Here is a 24,240-nt window from a genome sequence, read left to right as displayed (position 1 = left end):
AGTATATGCCTACAGACATTAGAATAAAGCACAGTATGCATGATTGGTTCCATTATTGAGGTATTTCTTCAGCACCCCAGTTTTGTTGCCTATTTTTAGAAATCTTGCGGTGGAGTCAACTATTGTTGTTTACAAGAAATCTCCAAACAACTCAGTCACCTTATCATCGGCTGAGTACTCAGTCGGCGCACTGAGGGTTTACGATCATGTTTACTGGGGGAAAAAAGAAACATCCTTTGTTTCAAATTGTTCAAAACTTTAAATGACTGAGCAATGATGGTGATGTAACGTGGAGGGAGGTCGAAATTCCTGAATTAGTGACTTCAAGAATGATTTGATGATATAATGAAGCTGGAGACTTGTGTGGTGATGGAATGATAAACCCTGTCTAATTTGCATTATATCGCATCTGTCCCTTGTGTCATAATGCAATCTAAAGAATTTTGAGCAGAGGCACTGTTTAGCAGAGAGATTCACATATATAATCATGCTGTCTGCAATTTGTGTAAAATCCACATTTCACAACATATATGATCAGCCTTTTTTTTTTTTTTGTAAAGATGTTTCCACTGCATACTTCATTTTTTATATGCTTCCTCAAAATTTCAGCTTAAAGTGATACACACCACTGCTCTTATGCAGAATTTAGGTTCATACTGCTTATTTTTTGTAGGTTGCCCAATTTTGGAAAAAAAAATGCCCTTTACATACAAATAAAACTTAATTGCTGTGTAATAAAAGAAGATCAAGTATTCAGAATGTAGGCAGCTGAAAACCAAGGACAGAGCTAACAAAGGAAATTGTTTGTGCTACATGTTTGTTGATGCTGCATAACTTGAATATCTAATGTAAGATGTGTATGTACACGTGACCTGTCAATCACCCTCGTAAACTAATAAAAAACTGTAGTGGAAAAAGACATAAAACTATTGGGTCTTCCCAATGATATATGTTGTCAAAGAATGGTTAACAAAAGGATAGGAATTTTAATATCTTGCCTAACATCTTTCTGAATTTCAGACTTTTTTTGTGGCTGTAATCATGTTTGTGATGTATTTTTAGTTGACCAATAGTTTCTGAATCCCTTTCTATTGCATGATGGTGTTCGCCTTTAACCTCATTGCCAATTTTTCTCAAAAACATGTTTTATTATCAGATAGCCAGCTCTCATATTACTTGTGTAGTAATAAGTCTTTAGACATAAATTGAAAGAAGATGTATATATTTGAAAAGCTGACATTGTGTTTCAATAGTTCAGCTCTGACTTTCTAGCAAAATATATTTGCCTCCTACTCAAATATAATGTTGTATGATATATTTATTGATCCCTCCCACTTTCTCACCATCTCTACCTTGCATTCTTTCTCTCTCACTTTCTTTCTCTCTCTCCTTTCCTTCTCTCTCTCTCCCCCTCCACCCCACCCCCTTTCCTTCCCTTACCATCTCTCTCTCTCTCTCTCCATCTCTTTCTCTCACTCCCCACGTCTGTCCAGGATGCTCCCGGACATTATTTGGACCAAGGGGGACGGTGACTTCCCCAAACTACCCCGGCAGGTACCTCGACAACCTCAACTGCATCTTCAAGATCGTGGTGGGGAGGCACAAGGTGATACGGCTCATTTTCCGGGCCTTCTCTGTAGAGGGCGGTACAGCGTACTGCAGCTATGACTACTTGGAGATACGAGATGGATCCTCAGCTGGTAAGCAGTGCTTATGTATGACAGTGGGAATCATTTTGTTGTGTTGTTTTTTTTGGGTGGCAGTAGGGAAGGTTGTCATGGGAACCATTGGGGAAGGTGGAAGTAAAAGCATCAACCTTTAAGACCAGCCATCTGAGGTATTTTTATTGATAAGCATGAGAGCTAGACCCTGGATGACTCTATTGTACTGCAAAGTTTACGGCTATGGCTGAGACAAAAATAGCTACATACACACAATAAAAGTTGCGGGTGACTGTGCATTTTTAACAGACTGATTGCGCAACACGTCATTTCTTTCCATCAAGCTGTCCAGTCAGTAATTAACAATGTCTTCAGGCCCATCCTAGATGTGATGTAAACCATCATGCACCTATAGAACCTGACAGGTCGTGTGCTAAGTATGTGGGGGTTTTAGAATTTTGTGCTTGATGAGATTCATTTTCATGAAATAGCTGTCTAGTGTTGTAGGCAGCAGCTCTTCATTTGTAAAGTGTTTTCTAAAGTCTGAAGTAGAAATGGACTCATTTTGCCTCATGCCATCCATTCTTAGGCAACAATAGAAAAAAAAATCTACACTTAGAGGAATTAAAGTTTTCAGCACAATCATCAAATTTTTACTTGACTTTTTATTCAGTTGAAAACTTTGTGTCTTAAAACAAACTCTTCATGATTACAATGGTATTGGGACTACCATCTCCCTTTAAGAATCATTAGAAGCTAGTACATGTACAAAAGCCTTTGTCACATGGTGGTGTTTGATAAGCGCTTCTTTTCTTTTTAAATGTCTTTACTTCAGAGGGTGCTGGAGGCATTCTCTCTCTCTATCTCCTACGTACTTTCTAGAATGTTCTAGATTTTGAGCATTGCCTTGAAATTACCTTGAATTAACCTTAAAGTGCTGCACCTCCATCTTCACTTAGATTGCAAGTGTTGCAGGGTTTGAGGAGCTTTGTAGACCATTAGTAACCCAATTTGGACAATTTCTTTTTGTATGTGGAGTGTCAGCAATTAGATGACATTTTCTGGGAATTTGTTCCAACTATCTACCACTCATTAGCTGAAGATTTTTTTTTAACTGTCTTTCTGACTCCTTTTATAAAATATCCATCCATTTCTGCCACTGCAGTGTATATCTTTTGATGAAGAAACTTTAGCATAGTTGGGGAGAGAAAAACAATGTGTTGGGAATTAGACCTATAGTGTTCCGTGCTTTCTTAGCTTAAGCAGTGGGTTCCTGTTTGCCATTGAGGGAAGTGCTCCGGGTGTTTTTTTGGCCGCGGTGGAAATCATTGGGATCGGCGCCGCTAATGCCGGAAAGAGGGAGGAAGTTATTCCAATCGCAGAGATTGGCACAGCGATATGGCATTCTTGTTTGTTGGCGGCCTAGAAAAATGTGCTGTCAAGTGGTGTAATTGTGACAAGGCTGTTAACATTCTCAGCTCATTCTTAACCAGCACATTCTTGTGACATATCTCAGTTTGGACCAAAGCTTCCTTACCCGAGTGATTACTGTAAAACCAGAAAGATTAGTGCCATGAAACTTTCGCAAATTGGAACCAACTGCCCTTTTTGCAGCATTTCATTCATTTTCATTTCATTTACTTCATTTCCAACAACATTTTCATACACAAAATAACACAACATCAATACAATCTCGTAACAAAGAAAAATATGTGAAGTTAACAATACTACGCATGAAAAAAAGCAAGAGAATATTGAATTAAAACTAAAGTTGCAGGAAATGGAGGAGACATGCTAAAAAGCCAAGCATGAACCTTTTGCAAATTTTTACAGCATTCAATGCCTTGGATAGACAAGCACTTTTGCATTCATTTTACTTTTGCAAATCCCGCCTCCTTGCAAAAACTTGTGAAAAGTTTCATGCTCATGAAAATTTCTAGTTTTACATTAGCCATTGGCCCTCATTGTAACTTCTTCAGTGATGTTTTATATTTTTATGAGCCAGTATTTGCAAATCACTGATACAGCTCTCAAATAGTGACAGGTTATTAATTTTTGGCCCATAAATGAAAACTCACGATGGTGTAGTGTTTGATTATCATGTCACAGCCATACTCGCAATGCCATTCCTGTCAAATTTTGACCCCCCAAAAAAGAAATGTGCAGTTTTATAAAGTTGGAGATCAAAAATGCTGTTCCGAGAAAATTTAAAAGGAAACTTAAATGAATAATTTGCTTCTCAGCTCTTACTTGAAAGGCGACATTGTTTAAGTATTTGGAGCTTATGGATGTTGTTGAAAGTGTATATTCATTGTCTCCCAACATTGTCTGACTACTGTGAGTACAGCATGTTCATATATACCTGTTTTTTTTTATAGCTCAAATGGATTAAAGGGCACATATTCTCTTTCTCTGTGAAATACATTTTATCACTAAAACAATAATTCTACATTCCATATGATTCATCTCTGCCTCTGTCTGTCTGTCTGTCTGTCTGTCTGTCTGTCTGTCTCTGTTTGTCTATTTCCCTGTCTCTCTCTCTCATCTTTTGTACTCTTACATCTCATGCTGATTTTTATGACTCTCAGAGTCAAAGTCGATAGGCCGGTTCTGTGGGGAGGAGGACCCGGGAGTCTTGGTGTCCACCGGCAACACGATGATGCTGAGGTTTGTAACCGATGAGTCTGTCAAGATGCAGGGTTTCATGCTGGAGTATGAAGCAACAGGTGAGCGGGCATTTTCCCCTTATACACAAAACAAAGCTTATGTGGTGTTTTGTGTAGAATGGTACTTCATTTCACACAATCAAATAACTACAATATGATACAATGGACGTGCATGCTCAGCAATTCACCCAAGCAAGTGTTATTTGCTAGTAGTTATGTAATATATTGTAGAATTGTCTAATTTTGTACTTTGAGCTATGTGATACTCAAATCAGTGGGAGATCAATACAGACAGGAACAATGGAAGGAAATCTTGTAAGCATACTTTATACTAGTATGTCCATATCTCCTGTTGGTCAGGTCAAATTTTGTGCTGCTGATAGACAGGTACCATATTCATTGGCAATAAGGCCGCTCCTCTGTATAAGCAGCATTCCGACTTTGGGGACACCCCCCCCCCCCCCCCCCCCACACACACACACACACACAAAGGGGGAATGCAAAAGGATTTTATTCCAATAAAGATTTCTTAGTGAAAACTTGAGCAAAGAAAATGGGATTTCATCAAGATTCCATCGAGATTCCCAAAATTTATTTCACTGATAACTCATATTTCTCATCAGTTTCTCTTTGTTTGCATTTATTCCAGTCAAAATTTTATCACATCACTGTTTTAATTTATGTCCAGCAGCAGTGAACCCTGCTGCCACGGATCCCTGTATGGTGGACAACGGCGGCTGCTCAGGGTACTGCCGGGTCGACGGGGATGGCAATGCTGTGTGTGATTGCCTGGAGGGCTATGAACTAGACTCCTCCGGGAAGGACTGTGTAGGTGAGGAAAACTAGACAGAAAAACAAGAATTCAAAGACTTCAGGGATTTTTGTATTGATGCAGTGGCTCTTTTTGATGGGGGTATACAGGTTTGTAAGGAAGGGATGGAGGCATAAACCAACCCCATCCCTCCTTTACAGCAAACTTTAATAACTAAGTATTGACTACAAACAGGTATCGGGGGGGGGGGGGGGGTTAAAGTTTAGGGGGCAACAGGAGAGTGTTCACCCCCTCCCCCCACCTCCGAAACAATCCTGGAAAAAGAAGTTAAACTTGGTAAACTGCCTTTAGCCACTTAAGCAGATCATTTGGGCTAATCCCTGTCCACACTCCCATCAAAGAAAAGTTAAAAAACAAACAAACAAACGACGATTTATAAACAGTTTGTCTGTGGCAAGAAGTTATGACACAATATGATTCCATCAATATGTTGTGGGGAAAAAAGGTTCAATTTACATGGATCATAACCTCATGGGTTTCTTTACTCAACTTTGTCATGTCCTAATCATCTTAACCTTTTAGTCAATGAAATACCTGAAACCGCCCGTTTTATTACTCACTATTTAAACACCCAAATCCACTCTCCCTTTTTTCCATAGTTTTATGCTGTATATTTGTTTTTGTTTTTGTAGAGAATATATGATTATGTAATTTGAAAGAGGTCAAAGGTCAACATAAGTATGTAAGAATTATGTCTGTGACACACCATTCTCTTAGCAAATTCGTAATAGGCTTTCAAATAAACATAACTTATGATAGACAAAAAAAACATGCAGTGAGCTATTTTACATCATTTAGAAAGTTGTCGAAATGAGAGCAATATTGTTGTACCTTCCAGAGAACCGTAGCCCTTTATTTACAGAATCTTCAGTTGCTAAAAGATTAATCAAACTAGAGTAGTCCTTCCACATGTCTGTTACTGAAAGACTTTGAATCCTCCTACCTCATGTCTGTCCTCTTCGGCAGACATTGACGAGTGTCAGAGGAGCGAAAGTTGCCCCCACATCTGTGTGAACCTGGAAGGAAGCTACCGGTGTGAATGCCTCCAGGGGTTCCAAGTCTCGGCCAATGGCAAGGCTTGTGACGGTGAGGTCCATATATAGCTTGATGGGTCACACAGGTTTCATTCTCTCATCAAAAACAAATCACGTCATCTGGGTGCCCGAGTAGGAAAAGCAATTTCCCCTCATCACTACCCGCGTGACAAAGTGTTGCGCAAAAGAAGAGGAAAAAGCTTTAGAGCTGACCACATTATCACGAAGGGAAATGTCAAACAATGTGAAAATGAGTCATGTTAATCTTTCCTGATGTACTTCAAGCATTGCACATTTCTGTTCTATGTTTATTTGCCATAAACAATTGGGGGACCTGTGTTACAGTGGAAACTACTCTTCATTTTTAAAATGGAGGACCTAATTTTGAGTCCTACTAAGTGTTAACATCTTTAGACAAAGTATTTTTACCCACCATGTCTTGGGTGTAAAAAAGGGTACCTGGCAATGCTGGGGTAATAATAATGGCAGGGCCCTCTGGTAGAACAGTGTCAGCACTGAAGAGGCTACCCTGGGTAAAGAAGCCCAGATTTATATATTTTAGTCATTGTTATGATTTACAAGATTTTTTCAATTCAGTTATTTCCTTTTTTTCATATGAAGATAATCCAATGATAACCCTTAGTGTAGAATACTTGGACAAGTGAAAATGTGGTAATTCCTTTCAGGCTATCAAGGGGCGTCTTTTCGTCTTTTTGAATATTTCCCCACAGCTAGCCTTAATGTTAGGATTGAGCAATATTTGGGTCATGCAAATATATCTGTGTCAGTGCCTTTTCCTCAGAGTGCACTGAACTTTTCACCTTTTGGAATGTGTTCCAATTGATATGTTGAGTTGCCAATCTAGTGAATTGCATATGAGCTTTGGTAGGTCCTATATCTTGACTGCATAATAAAACTGATCGTAAGTTCCTGGACCTTTGCAGCAATGTTCATCTGTACCATAGTAGATGTGGATGTGCTAGATTCTGTCATCTTTCATTCTTTCTGTCATCTTTCATTGTAAGATATGCATTATGGGATGTTACAAGAACAAATATACCTTCCATTCATTTTCCCACTGTCTCTTAGTATGTTGTTAAGTAAAAATTGGTGAATACAAAATCACTTAAAGGACAAGTCCACCTTCATATACATAAGGATTGAGAGAATGCAGCAATATTAGTAGAGCACATCAGTGAAAGTTTGAGGAAAATTGGACAATCTGTTCAAAAGTTATGAATATCAAAAGTATCTGCGCAGTCACTGCTGGAAGAGAAGACTACTACAGTGTATGATGTCACATGCATACAACTATAATAAGGAAAATAAAAAGAGAATTTCACAAAATTTTACTTTTTGAATAAAGTGCACATTTCTTTGACTTGCTACTGATGTATGTTAAGGGTAATATTATTCCCCCTGCCTTCTGAAAGAGAGAAGTCGAGTGTTCTTTTGTTATGCGAGAAAAATGGAAATATGTTGAATTTTCTTTATTCTTTCTTTATATCGTTGTACTCACGTGACATCACAAGCTATAGTAGTCTTTTGAACAGATTGCCTGATTTTGCTCAAACTCTCACTAATGTGTTCTACTAATATTGCTGCATTCACTCAACCCACATGTCCATGAAGGTGAACTTGTGATAGGTACAAAAATTGGCTTGCATTCCTTTCAGTTATTAGTGGTAGTAGTAGGCCTGTATGTGTTTACTGTATACCGAATATTTCGCGAGGTTTTTATTTTCGCAAATTTCACGATTCACCTGCTATGCGCGAAATTAAAAACACACGAAAATATTGACTCTAGTACCGATGAATGTGACATACGCGTATACATTTCTCCGTTCAGTACAGGACTTCACGATCGCAAATTTAACTACTCGCAAAATTGTCGGGAAGTCCCGATTCGCGAAAATTTAGACTCGCGAAATATATTTGGCGTGTACAGTATATCAATCTACAAAGTGTACCTTTTTGCTTAGATGTATGTGTGTACACTGGTAAGAATATGTGCCTGTTTGTGTAAACATATACAATATGTTTATGTAATGTATATGAAGTTATACATAGATTATAATAGAGAGATATAGATATGAATTTATATGTTTGATGTCTATATGTGTATATGTCTCACAGATATCAATGAGTGTGATACCAGCAATGGAGGCTGCTCCCAGCTGTGTTTCAACACTCGAGGCTCCTTCTACTGTGGTTGCCAGGAGGCAGGGATGATCCTTATGGATGACTTGAGAACCTGTGCTCCTGGTGAGTTCATCTGCCACAATATCAGGCACTCCTCCCAGGCAGTTGTATTGTCGTAACTCACCTGACCCTTGATATATCAGTGACTCTATGTTTGTTTTTTATTGCTATTGATATCTCATAATGATCATGCTGCCTTTGCAATAAAATTTGCTGTTCAGCAAATTGTGAAGTATTGTTGTGGACAGAATATGTATTTTCCCTGTCATAGAATATGTGCTTCAAGCAGTTGTGGTGAAACTGAGCATATCTAATGACACTTGTTTTGGTGATATCCACAATTTATTACTCCATATTGCGGTCAGTAAAAGCCAAGCAAAGCACATTCATGCTATTAAAAAAAGATGCCCTACCTAACCCCTTTTTCAGGGACACATGACTCCAGTACCATAACTTTTTTTTTGCCTTATGCTTCTTTTCTGAAGAAAGACTTTGAGTTTTAAGATCCGTGTGTCATGAAAGCTGAATAAGCAATGTTCTACTGTTCCTTCAGTGATATAAATCTGGCTGTACTCCAAAGATGACTTCCTCGTCATATTTTCAAGTTTAATGAAGCATGTCTCATGTTGACGGAAATGTTTCAAGGAGTTCATAATTTGTACTTTGCGTGCCAGAACTTGTTTAAATTGAGGAATAACAGCATGACTGTTGCCAGAACCAATGGGGGGGGGGAGGAGGCAAATAGATAAAATGATGATGGAAGGACATGCATTCAACATTGATAAACTTGTTTGTGAATCTGCTTGAAATTCATCATCTTGATGTTTCTAAAGAGAATCCCTTTTTTACAATGATCAGTACATCACAAAACCTACAAAACTTGCATGATGGACAAATCCCAATTGGCCCGAAAATATATGTTTTGGACCACCATAGCTGATTTTTGTGCAAGGGTATTTTTTTAAAGAGTTTTGACGTGTCACAACATCACCTCTCTTGTTCCTCATAGTTGTGATAACGTGGAAGGCAGCAGCTTCAATCACAAACTTACCTGTATACCTTGCATCACAAGTTGACCCAGAGGGTGTTTCATAAAGCTGTTTTTAAAGTTACAAACGACTTAAGAATGACTGGTGATCAATTTTTGTGCTGAATTATGGAAATTCTGATAAGCATAGTACAACAGAACTGATCACCAGTGGTTCTTAAGTCGTTCATGACTTCAAGAACAGCTTTATGAAACACACCCCCCCCCCCACCCAGGTTTGAATGAATGAAATGTGACACATTGCTGTACATGGACATTAACCAAAACAAACACTGAGCTAAGGATCACCGATGCGTCATTTGATGACTTTACCATCTCATACAGAAATAATCGAGACGAGTTGCCGTGACAACAACGGAGGATGCCAGCAGGTGTGCCATGAGCGGGTCGGAGGTCACTATTGCTCCTGCCATGCTGGCTACAATCTGGCTCCCAACGGCATCAACTGCACAGGTAGCCAGCCTTTTTTGTTTGTTTGTTTGTTTATTTGTTTGCATTATGTTGAACGTGTCAGGTTGATGCCACTTGTTGACTCTTGATTGTCTCAATAGGTGACCCTCACGGGGTTGGTAGTACTTTCGCAAGCTTTCTGTTCCTGTTTAGTTTTCCATATTGACTTTTATTGCCTTTTATTACCTGTGAAAAAGAAAATGTACCATTGTGAGAGAGAAAAAAGAATGAATGAATTGCCTACTGTACCATTATTATTAAGAGTTATTTTAAGTACGCATCAGACAAATTTAGGTAGGGAGACTATCGAAAATCTCTCTCTGGAACTTAACATGTTATCATGGTATATGATATTGAGGTGAGTAAGTTTTTGAGTTGCTGTCAGTTGCAATTAAGGCAAAGTCATTATTGTCACATTTTCATCACATTGATGTAATTTGTCCTTAAAAATTTTCAATGGGATAATTTTAGGAGAGTATAGTTTTGCGTAATACTCGAAGATCTAGTAAAAGATTTAATACTATTCTCTCTTTTTTTTTTGCATTTGAATGGGTAAGCATGTACAGTTGAATGTATTACTTTTACATATGTGTTTGTATTTTATTTCTCTCTCACATACCACTCCCCCCATCTCCATTGCATTTCCCTTCCACATTTCATCCTCTCAATTTCTTCCCATCTCCTCTGTTCTCAGATGTGGATGAGTGTTTGACTCCTGCCACGGAGCAGTCTTCCTACAGCAACCACTGCAACCAGCGGTGTCTGAACACGCCCGGAAGCTACTACTGTGACTGTGACGAGGGCTTTGAACTCAGCCCTAATGGCAGGGTGTGTAAAGGTAGGATTGGCGATCTCGTGCAACATATACCAGTTAAAACCTAGCAGTTCTCTTCAGCAAAACCTCTCATTTTTAACCAAACTTTATTTCCAGATTGTCTTTGGTAGCAAATTCCAGAAAATCATGTATTTGATGGCCATTAGCTGAGGTTACTGATGGGAATATCTTGAGTGTGCAGAGTAACAGCATTCCCTTGGTTATCTTGTATATTAAAAAAAAAAAGTTTTATTATGACTTTGCATCCAATTTTTTGAGATGTCCATCTCATGATCTGCCCCTGTATGTACAGTGAGTGAATATCTTTTCACAAGCATTGCAAATTTTAGCTGATCATGACGGTTGTATATGGACAACAACATTATCCAAATCCTGACAAGTGTATTTCACATACGCTATATGACTATATAAATCTCATCAGCTCTATCTTCTTTTAGCTATTGGTAATGCTTGACTTTTCGCTGGAATAGTAGTTTGTTGTGGAGATTTTTCTTGTGTAAGTTGAGACTAAAGGTTAAAGGGAGTGTACAGTACTGGTTGAGGTGGGGATTCATGTTTTGAACATTCCTAGGTGAGGTAATGAGAAACCTCTTATGAAATATGAAAGAGCATGTAATTTTAAGGATTCAACGTTTATTAGATGAAAATTGGTTTTCAAATGGCTGAGATATCCAAAAAAGTGATAATAACAAAAGGCGACAGGCCACGCTTTTTATTAGGATCTCCTTGTTTCACCTTGTTTTTGGATATCTTAGCCATTCCAAAACCAATTTTCATCAAATAAACTTTTGATACCCCTTAGAATTGCATGCTCTTTGGCATCTCATAGAGTGGTTTCTGAATATCAAAACGTTAAATGCTAAATCCTCACCTCGATCAGAATTGTACACACCCTTTAAGAGATCTTATGTTGAGGTAAGGTTAAGAGACTTGAATAAATGAATGAAAAGCGATTAATCGACATGACATATTCAAATACAATGAAGACTGTAATGCTTGAAATCAAACCTTGCTGAACAGATGTCGACGAGTGCGCCACGGAGTTGAGGTACCAGTGTGAACATGACTGCATCAACTTTCCCGGAGGATTCCGCTGCCAGTGTTTCCCTGGTTACCGCGTCCAGCCCATGGCCTCCACCATCAAATGTGTAGACATTGACGAGTGTGACCCGCCGATGGATGATTGCCATGTATGCACCAATTTAGAAGGAGGGTAAGTGTGACTAGAATAGCAAGATCTTTACTTGCCATATAGCATCGAGAACAATGATCAATTTCACTTTATTCACAGACTATATCAATTTGATCTGTTCTTGATTTTGATGATGTGTATGGTCAATCTACTCGCTTTGAAGCATGCATCAAATTTTATATGAGATGACACAGCATAAGTTGATTTAAGTTGACTCTCTTTCATTTTTTTTTTCTTCAGAAGCAGGAACAGTAACAAGTAGAAACTGAGGTCATTGTTCTGTCTCATGGAATTTTCCCTTGTATAAGCCTCTGCAAAAAGAACAAAATCAAAACTAAGTCTAATTGGGTATGTTTCTTATTTTCTTCTCCAATGACTACTTTGCCACACCTGAAGCTTTGAGTGCGGGTGTCGTGAGGGTTTTGCCTCCAACGAGAACCGAACGGGTTGTCTGGACATCAACGAATGCGACATCAACAACGGCGGCTGCCAGCAGGTCTGCGTCAACCTGCCAGGGTCGCACGAGTGTCGGTGTCGCAGCGGTTTCCAGGGCACCGATCTCAGCAACACCATCTGTGTAGATATCGATGAGTGCGCGGCAGACCGGAGTGGTCCCTGTGACCACCTTTGTAGCAACTCACAAGGTTAGTCAAGTGTACTACGTACAATGCACTCCCATTGTAACGAACACGGTTATAACGAAATTCCGTTTACAGCTAAATAAAAATGTGGGTCGCAAAATTATCGGTTGTTTATTTGTTCGGTTATAACGAAAGAAAACTGCTGGTCCCGAGGATTTTATAATGGGAGTCCACTGTAGTACCAAATACATTACCCCTTACTGTGCACTGTACGTCCAACGATTGGCACACTGTAAAAGTTGACTAACTTTTCACACTCGGCTCCGTAAAGAGAGTTTCTTGTGTATCTAATTCCGTGGAATCAAGACATCAAATACTGGAACATATGGCAAGCAAAAATTTTTGCGTGCTTTTAATTTTTGCACTAGTTTCTGCAAATGCACAAAAATTTCAACACCATGAAAATGTCCACTTTTATACAGTACATGCCATATATAAAAAATGTTTCCTTGCTGTGGCCAAGCCACTATGCATCTATAGATGCTTCTGTTGTTGGTTTTTGATGTCTATGATAACTCTTTGCTTATGTAGACATGGCACCTAAAGTTTTCATTTACTCAATGACAGGAGGATCATCAAATTTCAGCATGATATGTGTAGTCTTGTTCCATAGGTTATGAGTCACAGATACAGGTATGTGTCTTTGTGATATTTGAATTGAGTGATGCTCATTTGCGTCAGCGTATATCCTTCTCAATTTGAGTTAGAAGTCTGCTTCATATTGTAATGGCTGGAATCTCCTATTCCAGGTTCTTTTGAATGTACATGTAGGAGTGGATTCTACCTCCGAGAGGATAAGCTGACCTGTGCCGATATTGATGAATGTCAAGACAGGAATGGTGGTTGTAGCCAGCAGTGTATCAACACACCAGGAGCCTGGACATGCAAGTGAGTCTGTTTGTCATGGAAACAGACATTGACTGCTATAAAAAGCTATTTAGAAAACAAAAACAAAAACAAAACAAAACAAAACGAACCAAAACAAAAGCAGAACAAAACGAAACAGAAACTTTGTCCATGTGAAGGAGAACTGTTCTTGTGGTGTGTTTGTTTTATGATTATAATGTAGGCGACACTAGCTAACTCCTGTATTGGCCTGTGTAGTTAATAAAAGAACTGAAAAATAACTTGCACCATCTTTTGCCATTTTGAAGGCTTTAGAAATTGAACCAATTTATAAACTTATTAAGTTGTACTATTGAGAATCAGGTAGTCTTACTCAAATTTCACAGATCTAACAGTCTGAAAGGGAACATTGTCAATAGCTCTAAGTGTGTTAAAGCAAATTTTTGTTTTATATGTATTGGCCAGACTATATGTGAGACCAATAAAACATATCATCATATGTATCAGATATTCTGTTTTACTATCTTATAGTTTATATATCAACATCGTATTTTTCTGCTGCAGTAGCAGCATTGTGGCATGTATAATCTTTTATCACAGAGCATGCTTGGCATTGTTTGTGAGAAAGTTCACACTTGTTCGATGCGATGCTACAGAGGCAATTATGTAGATGTTACTCTCCAGGACAGTCAATATTATATTGATATTTCCCTTGTGCTATTGAGTTTGCCTGTTTCACATAAAGCAGGATCATAAACAGTCTTGATTCTCTGTGAGGATTAGATGCTCATGTTCTGCCTAATACCCCAGGTGCTTTGATGGTTTCCGGGCACGCAATCCCGAGGTTCCAGACGCAGACGTCTGCGTCGACGTCGACGAGTGTCGAGAAGACATCCACCGGTGTGTGGCATCAGAGGAGGCCATATGTCAGAACACAGCAGGAAACTACACCTGTAGTTGTCCTAATGGGTTTGAAACCTATGAATGGCTTCATTGCAGAGGTGAGTATCCATGGTGACCATTCATTGGCCCCAATCTTCCCCTGTCCCATCTTCTGTCTGTTTGTTTGTCTGTCCATCTGTTTCTATTTCATGAGCTTTATAGTTCTTCTTCCTGTTGGGTATACAAAGGATTGATATGTGCTTTGCTGACAATATATGTCATGTAGAGTACTGGCCATATATTACCATATGTTTGAAATTGATGTAAAGTTCATCCATAATATGCAAGCATGTAAAGATGAAGAAGAAACATATCATCCAAAATGGTGGCATACACAGATTTATCTAGGGTAAGATTAATTAACACTGATATATGGAAATGAAATGCTTTGAATAAGTGTTGTATCCTTCAAAAATCAGTATTCATGTTTGTCTTTAAAATATTACTTTTTACTAGACATGACTTGACATGAAATGATGAGATCAAGGAGACACAAACATAATCACCCTCAGTGGAGTTCTGTATTGATGAACAGACATGACAGTGCTCTATGTAGAAGTATCAATCATCTGTACCAGACTATGATCTACCACCAGAATTCATTGAGACCAGTAGCAGTATCATCAATCAGGAAATGATGATGCCAATTTACCCATCTGCGTTTTGAAAGACACAATTTTAGTTTAACACCATAGTATGACAGTACCTAGCATGCTGAATGAGAGCATTAGAATGATTTGAGCCTTTGATGTTTCTTTGTGATGTATGCATTGCATGATGATTTAGATAATTTGTTCTACTTTGACCAGATATTGATGAATGCAGTGAATCTTCTCTCAACTCTTGTCAGCAAATCTGCAACAATACACTGGGCGGGTGAGTGTCTATCACTGATGCTGTATTATCTTCCTTCTTTTTGGCAGTTCTGATATTTGGTAACCTAAATCAGATCATGAGCTACCAACTTGCTCACAATTTCAACTAAATTACACTTTCTTTCCATCTATCAAAAAGTAACACGATACAGAGTATACATTTGTCAATTCACATTATTTATATAATCATATAATACATACTTTTCTAATAAAATAATACACACTTTTCGGACAAAAAGTAGATACAGCGATAGAAAAGAGTGATCTACTGAAATAGTGGATCACATGAAAAAAAAAACACAATTTGCCAATAACATATACATGCCAAATCAATCTACAATGTAGGTACCATTAGAGCATTTGATAAGTGATACCTTTGATGCTGATGATATAAAAGAATAGTAAACAGGATTAGTGTTTTATGTGTGGTTATAAGTTGTATATTACATTCAGCACTATTTTTGGAAAACACATTTTTAACATCCTGTGTTGAAAGAAGTGATGTAAATATTTTCTATCCTGAACTATCATGGCAGTTGTGAGTGACTGTAAACATGCCATGGTTATGCAGATTCTAGAATTGAACTAGCTTCTCCGAAGCTAGTAAATAGACTCTAGCTGTGTAGGCCCTATATGTTTGTGTTTTTATATGTTTTTGTGTGTCTATGTGTGACTGTGTGTCCGCTTTTGAGTGCAGAAAGGGGAATTTTGCTCTTATGTTTGTTCATTCTATGCTTCTACCATACAGTACCCACATTACCACATGACTGTTTCATTCTTATTCTTTTCAGACATATATGCACCTGTGAAAATGGCTATGTACAAATCAATGAAACACATTGTAGAGGTAGGTACTACATTGATTAATTCTATGCTGTATTTTTATAATCAATGCTTTGAATCTGTGTAGTAAGTCATGAGTTTCATATTAAGTTTGATTTTATTCCCTGTTGGAAAATCAACTGGCATCTAGTGCTATGTGTTTGATTCTACCAGATATTTTGTAGATTATATCATATTGTATGTTAATCATTATATATTGTAGATATTTGTACATACAATGGAATCAACATTCATGTGGCATGTCATGATATAGTTACATTTGTGTGTTTGGTGTTTACCTCTTGCAATGGAATAATCCATTTGAACTGTGTTGATGTAAGGTTTTTCTTGTCAAAAACCTGTTGTTTTGTTATGTCGACTTGTAAGAAAAATCACTGATATCTTCATTTTTACAATAGGACTATGGCAGATGTTTACAGCATAACAGTAAATGATACATAAAACTGATGTCTTTTTGAATGAGTGCTCAGGCATTCCTATCTGATGTTATATTTCTTAAGCATGTATCAATGTACATGATAAACTTGATCAGACTTCTTGTGCACCAAAAGAATGAGCTGTGAAACAGAGGGTGCTAGCAGAAATAAAGTTGACAGAAAGTGGTGTCCCTTTGTCAGAGCTTCCAGAGATGTTACATCTCGAGGTTGTGATTAGGGCTTCAAAGTTGACGGGCATTCAACCCACCAACTTCTGAAGTTTGGAGGAAGCACGAAGACTACACAAATTCATTTTTCCATTCTATTCTGCAGATATCAATGAATGTGACCTGGGGATCTGTGATCACAACGACTTGTGCTCCAACTCCAATGGTAGCTTCACCTGCCGGTGTCATGAGGGCTTCTATCTGACCTCCGACGGAGTGTCCTGCTCGGACGTCGATGAATGCAAGGTGGACAACGGACACTGCCAACAGATTTGCATCAATGACAGAGGAGGGTTAGTGTCATCATACAAGAAAGATACCCCTTTCGCCACCATTATTCTGGCTGCTGCATTCTGTAGGAAGCAATGTCCTCGTGCAAAAACTTGTAACCGTATTGTTGTGATATCACTGATGAATAGTCAAGAACTTGCAGAGATAAGATATCCATATCCATGTGAAATCTGGACAGGAATAAGTGGAAATATCAGTGATTTCCCCATGTGTCAGTGCATTTGTTTTTAGGCAAATTACCATTATTTTGCATTGCTCTCAGTCTTACTGTTTAAGACTCCATCAGGGTTTTCATTGTAGAGGGTCAAAGGTCATACTTTGAGGTTCAGGCATATGTGAAGGGTTTACATGGTGGAAGGTTACATATGTCTGAACCTCGATGTATGACCTTTGACCCCTTGAAGTCACTAGTTGTGTGCTGTTTCACTTTCACAAGATGTGATGTGTTCAAAAAAATTTATTTTCAGACACCGATGTGACTGTGAAGAGGGGTTCAAGTTGAAAAAGAATGGGCAGACATGTAAAGGTGAGTTTTTTAAGTCAAAGGAGAATGAAACTTGCATATGTTATGTGGATTGATGAAATGCAACAAAATTAGTAGAGCATATCAGTGAAGGTTGTTGATAATCGGACAATCCATTCAGAAGTTATTCATTTTGAAGTTTCAGTGCTGCCATCCCTGGATGAGGAGACTATTTCACTTTATGATTATTGTAGACAATGATATACACAAAGTATAAAGATAATTCCACAAAATTGTATATTTTGCAAAAAGAACACATTCCCTCTTTTTGATACTGACATATGCTACAGGTATTCAATATATCTCCCCCTGTTTTCTGGGAAATGTAAGTCAAGTGCTTCAATGCTCGAAAAATGAAAATATGGTGATATGTTATTCCACAAATATAATATATATTTGGGTTTTTGTTCTCCTCAAATGGTTATAATGATGATGGCTAATCTACAGCTATGCTTACACTGATATTACATGTATGGTGTTGAGGAGCAACAACATTATTTAGTTTGAACTTCTAATTGAATGAGAAATAAGTATCATTCATTTTCAGGGGAAAATATTAAAGTGATTTCCCACCTTGGAGAAGAAAAGCATTTAATTTGTATCATGGGAGACAAAATTTTAAATATAGATGTTAATATTTCATGAATATCAGTTGATCACAAAAATTGAAACCACCAAAAAAGTATATTATGTAAACAATATTCAATCAGTGACTTGCACAGAAGAGCTACTTCCTTTCATAAATTGATCATCATCATCCATTGTGTTTTTGTTTGTTTTGGTCTTTTTCCTCTCGTGAAAAAAAGACGTCAATGAGTGTGAGACAGACTATGCATGCTGCAACCAGATGCACAACTGTGTGAATCTGCCAGGCACCTACACCTGTAGCTGTGATCCAGGCTTCTACATGGACGCTGATAACTGCACCTGTCTGGGTAAGCTAGCTAGTATGGAGAACTTTATCTACAAGTATTGAGAATTTTAACTACAAGTATTGAGAACTTTAACTACAAGATGTTTGAAAGGCACAGAGGAATGTAATGATCGTAGTTGTGGTATTAGAGTCAGTAGCAGAGATAGTAGTAGCAGTATAGATTGTAAACGTAGAAGTAGTGGTAGTAGTAGTTGTAATAGTTGCAGCAGTAAGGGTTATGATAGTGATACACATAGTATGTTATGACAGTGGTAACAAAATAATATTACTGTTGATATGGAATGATGTAATAATGAAGTGAATAAGTAGAGCCTACAATTACTGACAATAACAAGAAAAAATGTAAAATGACATAGAAAGCCATGCCAATGGTAAACTATAACAGCAACAACAACAGCAATATAACTGTGCAGTGTATATTTGCTATTAAAGGTGATGAAAAGATATAAAACTGTGAAGTTGTAAAGGCATACGAAAAGGGGTAATTGTATATGAGTTTAATTCTGTAATTCTAATGACCAACTATTATGGATGACTCAAGAAGGTCTTTAGGTACTAGGTTTTTGCATGCTCATGTCTACAATGTGCAAAAGACAATGTTGCAGGAATCTTATCTTGGTGAAAATAGTTTGTCTGGCAGTCTGTCCAATCTTTTGTCATGTCATTCACACTTTGACCAATTTTGTACATTTATTCATTGGTTACAGGACTCCTTATTTCATAGTTGGAATGAAGACCTAAATAGATGAACCACTGATGAAATATTAAGTTTTGATTTGTCCCATTCCTCCAGATATCAACGAGTGTGAATTGAACAACGGAGGCTGTGACCACATATGCACAAATTATGACGGAGGACACAAGTAAGTGTGAATTTTGAGAGCACAAACTGTGATGAGTTTCTACCAACTACGTAGTGTCGAGACTAATCTTGTCACAATTCTCCTTATCTCATATATAAATGTCATTATTTTGTTGCAATATGCAATAATTGCATGTAATTTTTCTCTATTTATCAGGACTTAAACATTGTCATTTCACAATAGTAATGCATTTTTCAGAGTTTAAAACTTCAGATTTTTTTTCCGAGCATGTTACAATTGCCGAGAAAACTGCAAAACTATGGAAGTTTGGAGATAGAGATGGTGCTTCATGTTTTTCATGTACGATTAAATATAGAGCTTGCGATGTGCATTGGCACAGTGTACTGGTAGCTAGGTGATTGATCATAATGCAATCATCTGACTCATGCAGTGAGGATAGATACAGTTATTGAAGAGCAGTGAAATATGATTCCAGAATTGATTTGGTGTCATTAAGGCTAGAATAACAGGCTTTCAAGTGGCCCTACTTTTCCTACTTTTTCCTACTTTTTTACTGCTGTCCCTACTTTTCCTACTTTTTTGCTCAAAATCCTGCTTTTTCCTACTTTTTCCTACTTTTTTGGTGAAAAACCCCACCAAAAAAAAAATGTGCAAGGCTACTTAAATAATTCATATTCAGAAATGATGAGTAGACTCTAGTTGCAGATTCTTACTGGTAGGAAGAGCCTCTTCAGCATGAAAGAGGGATCTCACACCAATCAACCACACGACTGCTGCCAGCCTCAGCTTTTGCTCCTGGGCAGATGTGATTGATCCCACTGATATTGCAGCCTAGGACTTAGATCTCAACCAGCTCTCATCATCGCTCAAAGTCAAAATTACCAGGCTCGCCCAGGAGCAAAAGTGAGGCTGAGGCAGCAGGGTTGTGAGTACAAATTAAGATTTACATGTAACATCAAGAGTTCTGGTGAGTATCGACGAAAACTACTCCAAAAAGCCTGCACATGTCCTGACTTATTCCTACTCTTTTTTCTTTAATGCCCTACTTTTTCCCCCTCTTTTGTCCTGCTTTTTCCTACTTTTTTAAAGATTTTGTTCCTACTTTATTCCTACTTTTTTACATTATCCCGCTTGAAAGCCTGGAATAAAATGTTTATTCATGTAGACCATGTGATATAACAAATATTGACTTGTCCATTAGTGTAATATAACAGTCAACACTCCCTTGGGAGATATATTTTCCTCAAGACAGTAGTATATACTATATAAATTATGATCTCTTGGGGAAAATACAACTACTGCAGTGATGTCAAGTGTTATATTAGACCTCTAAACAGGCAATATCTGTATAATATGATCCTATGATCTTTTTTTCTTAACCACTATTGATTTCTTTTGATCGCCTTCCTCACTCTTAGCTGTTCCTGTCAAGAAGGATATGAGCAGCACCACATCGCCTCAAACAGGTGCAGAGATATAGACGAGTGTGCTACGGTGAGAAATGTCTCTAGCTTTATGAACCCTTTATTCCACACAAAAAATAGACCTTAAAATTACATTTATCTGATACTAAGTGATGTCAAGAGAAATGCTGGAAACACAAGCTTGCTTTAGAATAGAGACTCATAGAAAAGAAAAAAAGGTAACTCAATCTACTTTCAAAGTGTGCCAAAAATTTAGATGGACTCTTGATGAGGATGTCCCTCTTTGTATGGGAGAGACTAAGTCAGGAACATTTTGTGGGTTGTAGTTGTCGTTTGTATGTTTTGCTCAGTCTATTTTAATGATTACAGTGATTATCTTATTTTCTGGAGAGTTTCACAAGGTTTTGTGTGCACAATAAATTCAGTTTTTTCCCCCAGTAAGTTCATAAAATGACTAAGTAGGATGCCACAGAGGCTGTATGTGGTTTCTACATCATAATGTGAGAGAGGACCGTTGTTATCGGGATAAAGAGCTGATAAAATTGCTGGAAATGTAGCAAATTGGACATGAACTTTAGACACACACAAAACAGCAATTGTTTGCATCACATGCAGTTGGCAAGGACTTGTAATTAAATTACTGGCACTTTATTACCACAGCGAATGTCTTCATATACACAAGAACAGAGTTAAACTCAATAAAGTTGTGTCACAAAGTATTTAAAGGCAATCTAATAAAATGTCCGGGTATTACGGATGGGGACGGGATGGTCTTTATAAGGGCAAGTCCTTCAGTACATCTTGATTGCTGAATACATTGAGTGTGTTGTTGATATCTGAAAATACAGCTGGAAAGATTTAACACAACTTGGCATGTACAACATTTGGACCTCATTGTGTCAAAACTTTTGTATTATTCTGTAGTGGATGACAATGTTTCACGCTGTCTGATTCCTAAAAAACTTTGGAATGTCTAGATTTCATTGTTTGTACAATAACAAGCCTTCTTATTCTTCTCTCTTTTTTTACATATTGTGGGCATTCAAATTTAGTAATTAACACCAGCCTCAAAATGCAACCTGCTCATTCTTAAATTTCACCTCTTCTGAGGAATTCAAATTGAAAACTGGTCTTTGCTGCACAAAAAGATTCAATCAAACATATGTCTCAAAATCAAACATAAGTCAGGTTCAGCCAATCAGCATTTAGTATTCAAAGTCATGATCTATGTTTGATCTCAAATTTTATGCAACAGACCCCTGTACTGCATGATTCAAATGGAAGATATACATCAAATACACAAGTAATGCAACTTTGATGTCACTGCTCTCGCTGATTATGACGGTGCCAGCGGCATTTCTCTAACCAGCAGTCCTTAATTTGATCAGCAGTGTTCATGATAAATGGATGACGCATTTACGTCTCACATGCCTCTGTGGTATTGCACACATCTTTTGAACAGACTAGACTTGACCTATTTACATCTGTTTTTAGGACAACTGTCAACAGCACTTATTCAAGCCCTTGTACATAATTTGGAGGGTGCTAAGTTTACACCAAATTGTTAAATCTGACTTGAATTATGTGCAATCAGACGGCAAACATTATCTCATTTCTGAGATACAGTGGACGGGGATCTTTCATATCTCCTTCAGTATGCCTTTTACTCTGAGACAAAGGCATGATTATGCGACATTGCAGGGGAATCATAAATACATTAATACCAGTTCATACAGAAATGTCAGTTTTTTAACAAAATGTGTGATGTGTTTGGTTCACAGGAGAATGGAGGGTGTGATCACTTCTGTTCCAATTTCCCTGGTGGCTTTAACTGCTCCTGCCAAGCCAACTCCAAGCTTGGCATTGATGGAAGCTCTTGTAGACGTAAGTTTTTCTTGAGCATGTTTTTTTTTTCTTTCAAATCTTGTTTCTAGACCTTCTCCTTCTGTGAAATTAGCAAAACTTCAAACTTTCATCACTTTTAAAATTTTAATCCAACTTTGATGAAATTTTTCACTGTTGTGCTCACACATTTCACTCTTTCTTCTCAGGCTAACTTTTAACTGGTCTGGAGTTTTCCTTTAATTACAATAAAAATCAGTTCAAGTTGATGTAGCCTGAAGTATTCTTTCAAATTTCTGTCTGGAATTCTTTCACTATGATTAAGCTTTGAAGTCTTTTGTATTCTGCTCACAAAGCAATTATGATAGTCAATGTGACCGACAATGTGATTCTTACAAATTGGCAATACATTTCATAAGATTAAACTTCATTCTCTCTCTCAAATTGGTGGGGTTTTTAAAGATTCTTTATAATTTGTGTAAATGATAATGAATTCAACAAGTTCTAATAATCTTGATACAAAGTACACAGTGAAATTCAGGTGTCAATCTAACGAGGAAAACATGATTAATATCAGTAATTCTTCCAGGACAAGATGGTATGTCTTAGGTGCTCTAACTTCAACCTGTCTCCCCCCCCCCCCCTCCTTTTACCAACAGCCTGTCCCACATGTGAGAATTTTGAGGAGATGCAGGAACTGATAACAGATTTGATGAAGAAAGTGGACTCCATGACCAACATTATAGAAGAACTGAGGCGCAACAATACTCGCATGGAAATCAGGGTAAGATTGAGGTCTGGACCCTGTTTCACTACCATGGGAACTATATCAAGTCAGACTATGAACCCAAAAATGGGCCAGATTCACATCAGGTCTAGTTGGGAAGGATTTAAATAGATTAAGAGATCACATTCAAGATGTATTACGCCATATATTCAACAAGTCTAATTTTTCATGAATTGGGACTTCCTGATGATTTTGCCATGTAAAGCAGTTAAATTTGTGATCATTGAGTACAGAATTAATGAACAGAGAAATGTACGCATGCACGTTGCATTCATGTTGAGATCAGAGTTAATAAATATGCTTGTTGTTAATCTTGCAAAGAGCACCCACATATGAAATTCACGAAAATAAAAACATTGCAATGTGGCAGGGTTGGCACAAGGTATTGATCCCAAATGGCTTAGTGAAACAGTTCCCAACATCTTGGGATTGATTGATCCCAATATTGTCCCTAAGATCAGCTCAATTGAACTAAACAATTGCTTTTAGAGCTTTGAGAAACAGCCCCTTGGTGATATAAGTTGTAAGAGGCACCAGTCCACTCACACTGCTATAGATAGGGATGGCTTTGAACAGGTGATATAATGCAGTATTTACAATGTACTGCAGAAAGTAACATTTGTTTGTACTCCTTAAGGAAATTTCACCGTTGACAAAGAAAGAATTTATAAACATGAAGGCAAATTGATATGTCATTAGTGTGTGACTGGAAATCTGCATAACAAACTTATATGATTTGTAAACATGTATGTCTCTGTAAAATATCAACATCTTTCACGCCAAACAGTCTAGCTTGCTCAGCAGCATAATCTATGCCACTCAAAAAGGAATTGTGCAGTGAAAAAAAAATGACATTAGACATTTTGCTTTACCTACAAGTGATAAAGAATTTTTATATTCGAGAA

General features: G+C 37.6%; 1 protein-coding gene across 1 annotated transcript in view; it reads left to right on the top strand.

Moving 5' to 3' along the window:
* The window catches only part of LOC139723954 (uncharacterized), a 138,541-nt gene that overhangs the window by 112,947 nt on the left and 1,354 nt on the right, over positions 1-24,240 (top strand). The window contains exons 5-24 of the mRNA XM_071635153.1: positions 1,494-1,700; positions 4,250-4,387; positions 5,019-5,159; positions 6,126-6,245; positions 8,330-8,458; positions 9,768-9,896; positions 10,588-10,731; positions 11,749-11,941; positions 12,317-12,564; positions 13,311-13,449; positions 14,218-14,408; positions 15,159-15,225; positions 16,016-16,071; positions 16,817-17,003; positions 17,469-17,527; positions 18,331-18,459; positions 19,252-19,321; positions 20,701-20,776; positions 22,488-22,590; positions 23,208-23,332. Of these exons, the coding sequence (XP_071491254.1) occupies positions 1,494-1,700; positions 4,250-4,387; positions 5,019-5,159; positions 6,126-6,245; positions 8,330-8,458; positions 9,768-9,896; positions 10,588-10,731; positions 11,749-11,941; positions 12,317-12,564; positions 13,311-13,449; positions 14,218-14,408; positions 15,159-15,225; positions 16,016-16,071; positions 16,817-17,003; positions 17,469-17,527; positions 18,331-18,459; positions 19,252-19,321; positions 20,701-20,776; positions 22,488-22,590; positions 23,208-23,332 (2,651 nt within the window). The remainder of the gene's footprint in view (positions 1-1,493; positions 1,701-4,249; positions 4,388-5,018; positions 5,160-6,125; positions 6,246-8,329; positions 8,459-9,767; positions 9,897-10,587; positions 10,732-11,748; positions 11,942-12,316; positions 12,565-13,310; positions 13,450-14,217; positions 14,409-15,158; positions 15,226-16,015; positions 16,072-16,816; positions 17,004-17,468; positions 17,528-18,330; positions 18,460-19,251; positions 19,322-20,700; positions 20,777-22,487; positions 22,591-23,207; positions 23,333-24,240) is intronic.

The sequence above is a fragment of the Diadema antillarum genome, unplaced genomic scaffold, assembly GCF_040938485.1.
Source record: "Diadema antillarum isolate AM-2024a unplaced genomic scaffold, OU_Dant_1.0 scf00000203, whole genome shotgun sequence".
NCBI lineage: Eukaryota > Metazoa > Echinodermata > Echinoidea > Diadematoida > Diadematidae > Diadema > Diadema antillarum.
This window is presented reverse-complemented; position numbering and strand designations above follow the sequence as displayed.